This window comes from Canis lupus, chromosome 2 (assembly GCF_003254725.2).
Source record: "Canis lupus dingo isolate Sandy chromosome 2, ASM325472v2, whole genome shotgun sequence".
In the NCBI taxonomy this organism is placed as follows: domain Eukaryota; kingdom Metazoa; phylum Chordata; class Mammalia; order Carnivora; family Canidae; genus Canis; species Canis lupus.
In genome coordinates, this window is record NC_064244.1 from 39,311,084 (window position 1) to 39,323,758 (window position 12,675).

The window sequence follows — 12,675 nt, forward strand, 5'->3', positions numbered from 1 at the left end:
TTTCTTATGTATTTATGCCTTTACAAAATATCATTGCATACTCTGGATGCAATGTAGTCTGCAGCCAGAGAGCATTTTGAGTCTTAAGTGAGAAGTGTAGAAGTCAGTTTCTGTACCCTCAAAAATATGTATGATATTCATTGAAATTTTTGTGTTCTTACTGGCAAGAACCTCTAATTTGTCGGCTCCTTCATTCCTGGAACTTCATATAAGACAATGGATTACTTCTGCTGTAAATACTAAAGATTTCTCACATTTGGTTAGCTTTTCCTTATAGTTGTCTACATAGGGATTTTACTTTCTCCCATCTTCCACGTGTGTGGAAATGTATTTGAGAGTTTTACTGTATAAGAAAGTGATAACTTAATTGTTTGACAAGTAATGTGCCTTTGTGTTTGCCAGAACAGAAGTTACTCGTTCTCTGGATTTAACATTCAGAGAAAATTTTCTGAATAGCACTTTGTGTTTGCCCTTCTTTAGATTGTTTAAAAATTTTTTTAGTAATGGTAGCTTTTTGTGAACTACTGATATTTACTACGACTTGGCAGCTAGAGTGTTTCCACTCTAATATATATCTTACTGGATTTGGCGATTTTGAGTGGAATAATTTGTTATGCAGGACAGTCCTGTACATGTCAATACCTTTAGCACTCCTGTTAAATGCCAGAAAGTGCTCTTCAATCTTGTGACAACCCAACATGCCCCCAGAGTAATCTTACTGTCATTATATGTTTATATGTTAAGTATTTAGGGATCCCTGGGTGGCGCAGCGGTTTAGCGCCTGCCTTTGGCCCAGGGTACGATCCTGGAGACCCAGGATCGAATCCCACGTCGGGCTCCCGGTGCATGGAGCCTGCTTCTCCCTCTGCCTGTGTCTCTGCCTCTCTCTCTCTCTCTGTGTGACTATCATAAATAAAAAATTTGGGATCCCTGGGTGGCGCAGCGGTTTGGCGCCTGCCTTTGGCCCAGGGCACGATCCTGGGGACCCGGGATCGAATCCCACATCGGGCTCCCGGTGCATGGAGCCTGCTTCTCCCTCTGCCTCTCTCTCTCTCTCTCTGTGACTATCATAAATAAATAAAAGTTGAAAAAAAAAAATAAATAAATAAATAAATAAAAAATTTAAAAAAAAATATGTTATATGTTAAGTATTTAACATTGGTTTTATAACCCTTTTTTTTACATTGGTTGTAAGAGTGAGATGATTAGATCAAAGGCATACATATTTAAAATTGGGGGACAGCTTGCCGAATAACCCTCCAGGAATGTTATACTAAACTTGTGACAGTGGATAAGAGCACATTTTTGCCTGTATCTTCAATAGCACTTGAGTTTTGTTTTTTCATATTTGCTAGTCAGGTGACTGATGAATGATGACTGACAGAATTGGCATTAGTTTCTGATCTGGGAAAATGGTTGGGCTAGATAAATTTCTGAGTAACTTGTGCCTTTTAGGTTCCAAGTACTTTTCTGGGTTACTGGATATAACTTCATTGATTTTCTCATATTCACATATATGTTGGTATATATTATTTTATTTGAATTACCTTATTATATTTTGAGGGGCAGCACACATGTACAAAGTGTAGAAGAAATGAAAGTATATGCAGTGAAAACTAAGGTTTCCTTCTATACCCAGTCACTTCGTTTCACTTGCCATTTATTGTTATCTGTTTCTTATGTATCTTCTCAAAGATAATCTTTCTGTATATATGTGTTATTTTGTCTCTAACACAAATGGTGGTATGATACACAGTACTCTTTTGTATGTGTACTTTTCATTTAATATGTATTAGAAAAAAAAAAATAATATGTATTAGAATGTTATTAGAGATTATGCTATTTTGGTACACTTGGTGTTGCCCTGTTCTTTTTAATGGCTGCATGGTATTTCATTGCATAGATGTACCACACTGGATTTAAATAGTCCTGTAGTGATGGACATCTAATTATTCCCTAGTATTTCATTATCTCATGCCATATTTTAGACATGTGTGTTAGATAATATATATAGGGGTATAGAAAAATTATGTATTTTAATAGCTGTGTGGTATTTTAGAGGCCAGATTTAAATTTGTTAAAGTACTTTTTAATAAAAAAATGAGGGGATCTCTGGGTGGCGCAGCGGTTTGGCGCCTGCCTTTGGCCCAGGGTGCAATCCTGGAGACCCGGGATCGAATCCCACGTCGGGCTCCCGGTGCATGGAGCCTGCTTCTCCCTCTGCCTGTGTCTTTGCCTCTTTCTCTCTCTCTGTGTGACTATCATAAAAAAATAAAATAAAATAAAATATTAAAAAAAAATGAGTACATGCAAATGGTTAAAAATATGGTTAATAAGAAGTAAGGATCTTCCCTCTTCTTGATCTGTGTCCTCTTAAAAGGTAGTATTCTTAGATATCCTTATAGAAAAAATTATGAATATAAAAATCCATACACAAAGTCTCTAACTTAAAAAAATTTACTAGAGTGGGTTTATAAATACAGAGCTGCATTTCAGGCCTTGCTTCATTAACATAAATAGCTATTTGGTGTTTTCTTAAAATTATAAGGATAATACTCAAAGTATTTACTGGGGGGTCATCCCTGGGTGGCGCAGCGGTTTGGCGCCTGCCTTTGGCCCAGGGCGCGATCCTGGAGACCCGGGATTGAATCCCACGTCGGGCTCCCGGTGCATGGAGCCTGCTTCTCCCTCTGCCTGTGTCTCTGCCTCTCTCTCTCTCTCTCTCTGTGACTATCATAAATAAATAAAAATTTAAAAAAAATAAAAAAAATATTTACTGGGGGATCCCTGGGTGGCTCAGCGGTTTTAACGCCTGCCTTCAGCCCAGGGTGTGATCCTGGGGTCCTGGGATTGAGTCCCACATGGGGCTCCCTGCATGGAGCCTGCTTCTCCCTCTCCCTCTCCCTCTCCCTCTCCCTCTCCCTCTCCCTCCCTCTCCCTCTCCCTCTCCCTCTCCCTCTCCCTCTCCCTCTGCCTGTGCCTCTGCCTCTCTCTCTCTCTCTCTCTCTCTCTCTCTCTCTCTCTCATGAATAGATAAATAAATAAAATATTTTTAAAAAATAAAGTATTTACTGAAGCAAATGATATGTAACAGAAGCATATATAGTTTAATGATTTATTGAAGGTAACCTTCCATATTCCTACCTATTCAAGAAAAAGAATATTCACAGCTGCCCAAAAGTCCATTCTGCCCCTTTCCAGTCACTGTTTTCTCCTTAGAAAAGTGACCATTATCCTTACTTTATGATAATTACCTCCTTGCTTTTGTTACACAGTTGATCCTCCCTATTCATGGGTTTTGTATTTGCACATTAACCTATCTAGTAAAATTATTTGTAAGATCAAAAATTCGACGGTCAAGGTACTTCTGTGGTCATTTTCAGACTTTGGCAGAGCTGTGAAAATGAGTTCCAGATGCACGCGTTCACAGCTGAAATCAAATAAGGTGACACTCTGCCTTGTTTCATCTCTCATACTGTAAAAAGCTGTCCTTTTGCAGTCTATTTGATACCCCATTTTTCCTCATTTTTGTGTTTTTCATTGGTGATTTGACTATTTGAAATGCTTTCCCAAGTATAATTCTCAAGTGCTATGTCAAAAGTTCAAGAAGGCTATGATGTGCCTTATAGTAAAAATAGGTGTGTTATGTAAGCTTTTTCAGGCATGAGTGCTTTTGGCTATGAGTTTAATCTCAGTGAATCAACAGTATATTTTAAAAATAAGGTGTCTTTAAACATAAAAACAAGGTTTTGTATTGATTAGTTGAATGTTTTGACCAGAGGCTCATAGGAACCTGACCCTCTCTTTGCCTTAGGAACAGTGGTTTGGTATTTACTAATTCAGTGCTTGCAATCAGCTTCATGCAACTAGGGCAAATAGAATCAACTCTAGTTTTATCACCTAAATGTGCTTTCCTAAAGATGACAATATTATTATTCTGCCTATTTTAAACATTTATATGAATGGAACTACACAGTCTATATTCTTTTGTGGGTTTTTTTTTTCTTTAAAATTATGTTTCTTTCATATCACCTGTAACAGTAGTTTTCCATTTTTATTCCTCTATAATTTTCAGTTGTGTAAATAAAACACAATTTATTCCTTAGTTCTCTTGTGGTGGATAAGTATTTGGGTATTTTCACTTTATGAACATTATTGATAGGAGTATTCTTTTAGATCTTTCAGTGTATATGTGTACAGAGTTTTGTTGGATATGTGTGGAAGTATTGAGTGAACTACATCAATTTCATTAATGTAGAGCCCTGTCAGTAGTGTGTGAAAATTCTTGTCTTAGTATTATTAAAATATATCTTTATTCTAATCATTCATCTTGTTTATTGTTGTAGATTAGATTGTGGGAGTTATATATTCTTAATTTCTGACTGCATACAAATTAAATTTCTAATTCTTCCTTCAGTAATTTATGTGCAGTACATATTAATGCTCTAAAATTCCTTCTGGAGGACAGAACTGCTACCATCTTTGGAGGGCAACCCAGTAAATATAGGTTAAAAAATCTCCATCACTCTCTGTTTATAAAAACTGACAGATCTTTTTTAAAATTTCAAATAACAAAGTCTAAGGATCTAACATATTACATGGTGACTGTAGTTGAAAACACTGTATTATATAATTGAAGTTTGCTAAGAGAGTAGAACTCAAATACTCTCACCAGAAAAAAGTTAAATAGGTGAGGTGAAGAATGTGTTGTTAATGAACTGGATAGGGAAAATCTTTCCACTCTGCATCTGTGTATCAGATCATCCTGTTTACACTTATCCTACAGTTATCCTACAGTTACAGATATCCTAGTTTTGTCAGTTTTATCTCAGTAATGCTGGAAAGAATTGAGATAATACTGAAGTGAATGAACAGTGAAAAGGTCTTTGTCTAATTGGGCTATGTACTATGTTAAAAGAATAAGGGCAAAAGATGTGTACTACACAAATTACCAGATTTTTCTCTGGATTTAATGAGATCTAATTGACATACAACATTGTATTAGTTTAAGGTATACAACATAATGCTTTGATATATGTACTTATAGTGAAAGGATTACTAAAATAAGTGCAGTTAACATTTGTCACCTCACATAGAATTCTTTTTTTCCTTGTGATGAGATCTACTCTCTTAGCAACCAATTGATTTTTAAAAGATGGTAAATGTATATTTGAATGGAACCATTTTGATATATCAGTTTAGTGTGTCTCGTAAGTTAAAATACTTGGTATCAGGTTATAAAGATGTAGCCCCCACAGGGATAGTAGAGTTTTTCCTTAGATCACAGACTGATATCTATGCAGATAGTACTTGACTGATGATGGATCTGGCTTAACATACATTCTAAACATGCAGTGATCTGAGTGTTCTTTGGAAACATTTGGCAAATGCTTACTGACACTTAACATTTTCCTAGAAAAACTAGAGTGAATCCCCCCCCCCCCCCCGTATTTAAAAGAACCTTTTCTATTGTATTTTTCAGGATTGAACCCAGAATTGGGAATATTCTGCAGTCTAGCATCATTGATAGAAAAGCTGTAGGAATGACTGAGCTTTCACTTTAATGAAACTTTGGGTCCCTATCCTTTTGTCTCTTTTGCTTTGTGTTTAAAATATTTACTTTCTCTTAATGAAATTTCTTGGGAAAGAAGAAATTGGATGGTAGTGCCAAGAAATACATTTGAAACTGAGCACTTTTACCTTGAGTTAGGAGAGTAGGTGTTTTAACATTTGTTGAATGCATAGAATGGCTAAATACTTGTCCTTGTTGTATGGCATTTCAGAAGAGGAAATGGGAATAGTTTTTATCAACTATGGGTAAGGCTCTCTGAGATGCTGTGACATCATTAGGCATTTAAAAAAACTATACTTTTAGGTTTTCAGTTTATGTAAATTATCAAAGCTAAAGGCCACTAATCATGTTAAGATAATATTTGTTGTTTTCATCATGACTTTTGTAAGTGGAGTGGCAGTATAATTTATCATCTAAACCAAGACAAATTCTAAAGTTAACATGACATAAATACAAGTCATAGACTACCTGGGCAAAATAATACATGTGATTCTTTAATTAAAAGGGACTTCAGAGTTGCTGGGGTGGGGGGCGGGGGGCAGAGGATGGGTTAATAGGCTGATGGGAATTAAGGAGGGCACGTGCTATAATGAGCACTGGGTGTTATATGCAATGGATGAATAACTGAACTATACACCTGAAACTAATGATACACTCTATGTTAACTAATTGAATTTAAGTAAGTTAAAAAGGTGGGGGAGGCTTTAGTTTTTATGGCTGTTACTGGAGATTGTGTATAGATCCACTTTAACATTTTCCTCCCCAAGTCATTACACTTTTTAAGTAGAATACAATTTGAATTCAGACTTCTGTGTTTTTCTAAAATCTATTCCAGACTGCAAACCAAGGGTCAAAATTCAAAGACCGTCGGCTACAAATATCATGGCACAAGGCCAAGGTGCCTTCTGTATCCACTGAGACTGAGGAAGAAGAAGTCAAGGAGGAGGTAAATTTAATGATTGAAAATAAATACTGAATTAGTTTCTCAGCTAGTATTTTTCTTAACATTAAATAAAATTCCTTTTAAAATATTCTTTCATAACATGCAGTAACTTAAGACTAGTTACAAGCTTACTAAAGAATCAGAATACTTGTAGACATAAAAAGCTCTTTGGGGAGGATATTTTCTGGCATAGGAGAGAATTCTTTTTTCTTTTTTTGCATTTATTTTGGCTTAATTTGAGCTCTAGAAATTTTTATTCTGGTGAGGACATGGATTACATGAATGAATTACATTTTAGCTGGTTGTTTTAGCTTTTGTTTATTCATGTTCCATAAGTAATAGATGTAGAGTTTCTTATTTTAATACCTTCTGTGTGCAGTTAATTAAAATGAGAATAAGGAAGTAGGACATAAAAGGGAAAAAATAGGAAAACCAAGAACTATAATAGAACCACTGAATGATGAAACTCTTAAAATACATGAAAAATAATTTTGCTTCTTTACTCCTTTTTTTTTTTTTAAGATTTTATTTATTCATGAGAGAGACAGAGAGAGAGAGGCAGAGACACAGGCAGAGAGAGAAGCAGGCTCTGTGCAGGGAGCCTGATGTGGGACTCTTCCAGGCTCTCCAGGATCATGCTCTGGGCCAAAGGCGGCACTAAACTGCTGAGCCACCTGGGCTGCCCTTCACTCCTATTTCTAATTTGTTTATTTAAATGGGCACGTAGCGAACATTGTGAGTTTTCTTGATTCATTGTAATTTTGGCTTTAAAAAATGTTAAAAAGGGCAGCCCCGGTGGCTCAGTGGTTTAGCGCCGCCTTCAGCCCAGGGCATGATCCTGGAGACCGGGGATCAAGTCCCATGTCAGGCTCCCTGCATGGAGCTTGCTTCTCCCTCTCTCTCTCTCTGTCTGTCTCTCATGAATAAATAAATAAAATTTTAAAAAATAAATAAAAGATGTTAGTATATAAGGATGGAAATTTTGGCATCATTGGGAAATTGGTATGTTCTCCATCATAGATAATTGGTTATTGAAAGAAAGGTTTAGGAACTTGATCATTTATTTTCCTTCTTTTTAAGTTAATGGAATAAAATGAATTTAAATGTATTTAATTTTATTAATAAACTGATTTTATCAAAAACATTTCATAGATTTTTTTCATTTTTCCTACTAAACATTCATATATTATTTTCTTTATTTTCCTGATGATATTAGAATGGAAATCTATTAAAACTAGTGAAATTAGCAAGAGGAGGAGAATATGTATATTAAAAAACTTTTATGGGTGTTTTTGTCCTGAAGGATACTCTCTGAGTACATCACTTGTAAATTCAGCCTGGGTTTTGTATACTAATCTATTTGTCCTTTTTGCCTAATAACTTACCTTTCTTATACCACTAAGCAGATTTTACTCTCTCTTTCTTTAGGAAACAGAAACCTCAGATTTGTTTTTGCATGATGATGATGATGAAGATGAAGATGAATATGAATCTCGTTCATGGCGAAGATGAAATCTGATGCGAGCTGTATAGTTTTTAGGAATATTGTTTAGAAGAACAACTTTTTAAAATTATTTAAAGAAGTCAATGAGCCAAAATTTTTTTTTATTTTTCTTTTCCACACAGTAGGTTTAAGGACAGCAAGTTTGCTATTTAAACACATCTCATAACTGTTCATGATATTAAAGCACCAAAGGCCTAGTGACTTTTACACAGTTGTGAAGATCCACAGGAATGATACGGATAATCTCTAGAGCCTTACTTTCCACACCACCTGTTTTGTTGCTATTGGTGTTGGATTATGATGTAAATGACAGGGTGTTCAGAAATTTTATTTTGGATTATAATCTGCTGATAAAATTTCATTAAATGTCAAAATCGCCTGGAATCTCTTAACTCTCAGCTATTATGAATGGGTCCGCCAGACAGAAGGAGATGTTTGTAATTAAAATACCCTTTTGCTTTCAAGACTTGTCTTGGAAGAAGAAAAGTAAATTTATTTTAATTTTTTTTACAGTGGAGGAGCCCAGTTTGTATTCAATCTAAATTTTTGATGGGGGGTGGGGTGTTTATGTGCAGTACAAGGACTATTTTAGTGTAAATCATAACAAACTCTGTATTCTTAAATTCTATAAGGCAATGGTAGCTAGCTCCATGGTGTTTCCATTCTGTCATTATATTAACTGTCCTGGACTTAATGCTACTGATCCTTAGTTTGCTTTGAAATTAGTGAGTATTGGTTCAGTTGGTCCTCTTTAAAAATATTTTCAATGTAAAAGGCTTTCACCTCTTGCCCCTTCTTCTTGTCCCCACTTACTCCTGCCTTTTTATTAATAGCCCCAACTTACCCACTGCTGAGATAAAGGATTCTTTTGGCCCTCCAAAAGTCAGTCCCCAATAAAAAGTTTAAACCAGCACCTTGATAAATAAGTGATGTTTTGATGAGAATAATGGAAGGTTTGCGGGGAAGAGAGAGTCACCAGCTTTTCTTTTTTCTTTTTGACGCTTCAGTTTAGTTAATAGTTATATAAAAAGGGTTAAAAAGTGTCTGAAATTCTTTTCCTAAATTTAAACCATGATGGTGAGGTGACTGGGGATAGGGTGGGAGTGGGGTTGGGTGGGGTAGGGGAATGGGGATGGGATGCTAGTAATAAATGGGAGTCATAACTTGACTTTGATCAGATGACTTTATATTTTCATAATTTTGTAGCTTGTTGCTATCCATAAACATATGCATCCTTCAATAGGCAGTTTCCTTCACTGTGTGCATTTTTACTGTACACTGTATAGAGTAGAGTATCTGTTAAGTAAAATATATATGTAAATTTATGTCCTTGTGTTCTGAATGTTAGATGGAAAAGCAGAGGAGCAACACTACACTGTATTGACCCCTGGGAAAATAAAATGATTAATGTACATAGGATGTCACTTTTTCAAGGATATACACATCTATGTTTTTATATATGTGTGGTGTGAAAATTTGAAACTTCCTGTTGGCTTCAGAAGGTTCTTGGTGATCACTATGTCAAGGATTTTGTTTCCTGAGGTAAAGGCTGTTTCTCAAAATAGAAACTGTTCGCTAAGAAACCTAAAACCATCAGGACTCTAGATTTACTTAGCTGTAAGAAGTTAAATCCCACGTTCTGATTATCTTTTTTCTCTTCCACTTATTTTCCTGGAATGATGTATCAAACCAGGATCATTTTTAAGTTCATGTAATTCTCCCTTCACAATAATAAGGACTTCCTTTTTCTAGGTTATTATTATATTTCTGATAACACTGAAGCTAAAATAAGCTCATAAAAGAAGGAAAACCTTACAAGGGGGTACCCAGAATAAGCAATCTTGCTCCTTCCTCCATCATCTCTAATGAAATTTTGATGTCTGTGGCTCAGTCGGTATATATTTTGAAAGATTCATTGTGGTGAATATTTTGAGTCCTGACAGTTTAAACGTGATAGAGGGAACAAAGGATTTATATATTTTTTGTACAAAGTTTTTTCTTAAACTGTATAATTTTGTAAATAATTTGTTTGGTTTTTTTGTGTACTAAAACTACCAGCGTATAGATTTCAATAAGAATTGTTGTATTTTTGTATTTGGAAACTGAAAATTACAGTAAATTAATGGAGCTGTAAGAGAAAATTTTCAGTAGACAGTTCAGAATGAGATTCCTTTTCATATGATTTTTTAACTTCAAAATTGACATCATATTACTCTCCGTATAGAGAGAGAGAGGAAGATTTATTTGACTTTTTAGTTACTGGGGGAGAGAGGATGAAAGAAAAGGGTGTTCAAGGAAAGAATAGACAGACACTGTTTCCAGGAAGATTGAGGCCCTTTCTATAAAATACAGTTTTCAATACACCTTAAAATTGGACTAAAATAATTTTAAAATGTCCTAAGATTTCTATAACATGTTTGATTCTCCAAAGTGAATTCCAAAAAGAGGTTAAATATAATACTAGAAAATTTGGTTAAGGTTAGCATAAAACTGTTGAATGTATATAATTTTTTTCCTTTAGGATTTTTTTACCCCCACCCTCAAATCCCCAAGCTTTAGAATTTCTCTTTAAAGGGGGTAACTACCATGACTTGTTTTCCTGGCATCTTCCCTTAGAGAAATAACATACTCCTTCTGAGGCAAATTTTGTTCTTTTTAATGAGTATGACATCTAAGAAGCTGATGAGCAATAACAGCCACCGGTCCGGTCTGGCTACTAGCTTAGTCTGGTTGGCTAGTGGATTGCTACCCAGGCTTAATAAGGTAACTCTAGGGAATGCAGTTTCCTTCACTTTCTTCATGTTTATCGGGAAGACATTGTTACCAGCTAAGATGGTAAATTGGGAAACAGTCTTGTTAAGGTAGGTCCGTGGTGATGGATCATTATTTCAAAAAGAAGAAAAAAATCATGTGAAAAGGAATAGTGGTTCCTCTTGATGTATAGTATGCCTGTATTATAGTTTTTACAAAATTGTGAACTTGTGTAATAGTATAATAGGAGATATTGTTGAATTTCTAACTGTTTATACATTTAAATTCATATCTGTAATGTTTGTTTTACCGATTACAATCTGAATTTCTAAGAAGCATGTTGACTTTTGCAATAAAGATGCAATATGGAATGGTTCACAATTGGAAAAAAAAAAGAAAAGAAAAAAGATAAAAGTATTACAAATTTAAAATTGGAAAATTTATGAACCATTCCAAAAATTCTAACAATCACCAAAAGAGCTGTAATTCTGGCTTGTTCTGGAAAGAAAGAAAATGTGTGTGTATGCTTGTTTGTATGTGAGAACGAGTGAGCAGTGGATATGATGCCTGTGTGCTCATGTTGGGTTTCACGTACATGAGAGAATGCACTCAATGTGAATTTGGGTACCAAAGTCTTGGCTATTCAAAATTCAATGAATTCAGGAAGATGTAATGAACAAGGCGGTCTTAAAAATGAATGAGAAAGGTATTGAAGCGTTAGCTGTAAGTAACCTTGGATAGCCATATTTTGTACGTGGATGGGTCTTGGTGTCCCAAATACAAAAGCACAAACAATTTTATGAAAACAACTACTTAATGTTACCTCGAGATTATTCAGTATGACTACCAATGAATAGGAGGGATATTTTCCTTAAGTCGAATAGAGAAAAGGGAAAGAACACCTTAAAGAGAAGACCTAAAGATAGGGCAGCCCTAATTGTGATGAGTATTTTTGTAAGGAATAACAGGCGAAGGAAGCGATGTTTAATAACCCTGATGACTGGATGTTGATGAGAAAAGGAGGTCTATCACTTGGACTTATTTTCTCATTTTAAAAATTGCTTTTCTTATCATTATAAAATTCCCTTTTAATCATTAGGCATTGTCTATGAAGAATTCTTTAAATCTCAGCTTCTCTGGGAAAATACTAAAAAATGGGAAGAATTCCATTTTCATTATTTTCAAATAAATTTTATCTGTATTTTATGAATTAAGTAAATGGCAAGGTCTGCGTGACCATTTGTTTTGAATAACCTACATCATGCTTATAATAAATTAGTTCCTGGATGTTTGGAGGGGGCCAAGCATACTTCTAAACGGAGTTATATCTGTTTAATGGTAACAAGGCAAATATTTTGCTACAGTGGAGCTCTCATTGGCAAATTACTGGTTTTATGTGATTTTATTTTTATTTATTTATTTATTTATTTATTTATTTATTTATTTATTTATTTTACTGATTTTGAAAATGTCAATTTTCTAAAGCCAAGGATAAATTTTGAATCACAAGTTCCAGTGTACTGTCAAGCCTGGATCTAATTATGTTACTGGAAACTCAAGGTGTGATTGTCAACATGTGGGATCATTTTAGATGAGAGTCAGGATTGCTCTAAATACATAAGCCAAACAATGTTGGCAGGGCCCTTTTTTTTTTTTTCAGTTTTAGTCTCAAATATCTATGTGAGGGGCTAACAAAGAGCCAAAAAAAAACCCCCGCGGTAGTGCTATTGCTTGTGTTTTGAATCACCATTTGTGCTATATTGATCTTACTGCCAAGTGATCTCCTTTCTACAGGATCATCTACCATTTGGCCTCTTAACCTGATTCTGCATTCAACCTTAGGTTAACTAAACCATCCTAGCATTCTGATACAGGTGACTTGATACAGTTGAAATTAAGGTCAGA

At 35.0% G+C, this 12,675-nt stretch overlaps 1 protein-coding gene across 4 annotated transcripts in view; it reads left to right on the top strand.

Annotated features, from left to right (window-relative positions):
• Positions 1–11,995, top strand: part of RBM27 (RNA binding motif protein 27) — a 76,409-nt gene extending 64,414 nt beyond the window's left edge. For all 4 annotated transcript variants that reach the window (XM_025447141.3, XM_025447143.3, XM_025447142.3 and 1 more), the window contains 2 exons: positions 6,408–6,518; positions 7,944–11,995. In XM_025447141.3, the coding sequence (XP_025302926.1) occupies positions 6,408–6,518; positions 7,944–8,027 (195 nt within the window). In that variant the 3' untranslated portion in view covers positions 8,028–11,995. The remainder of the gene's footprint in view (positions 1–6,407; positions 6,519–7,943) is intronic.
• The last annotated feature ends 680 nt before the right edge of the window (positions 11,996–12,675 follow it).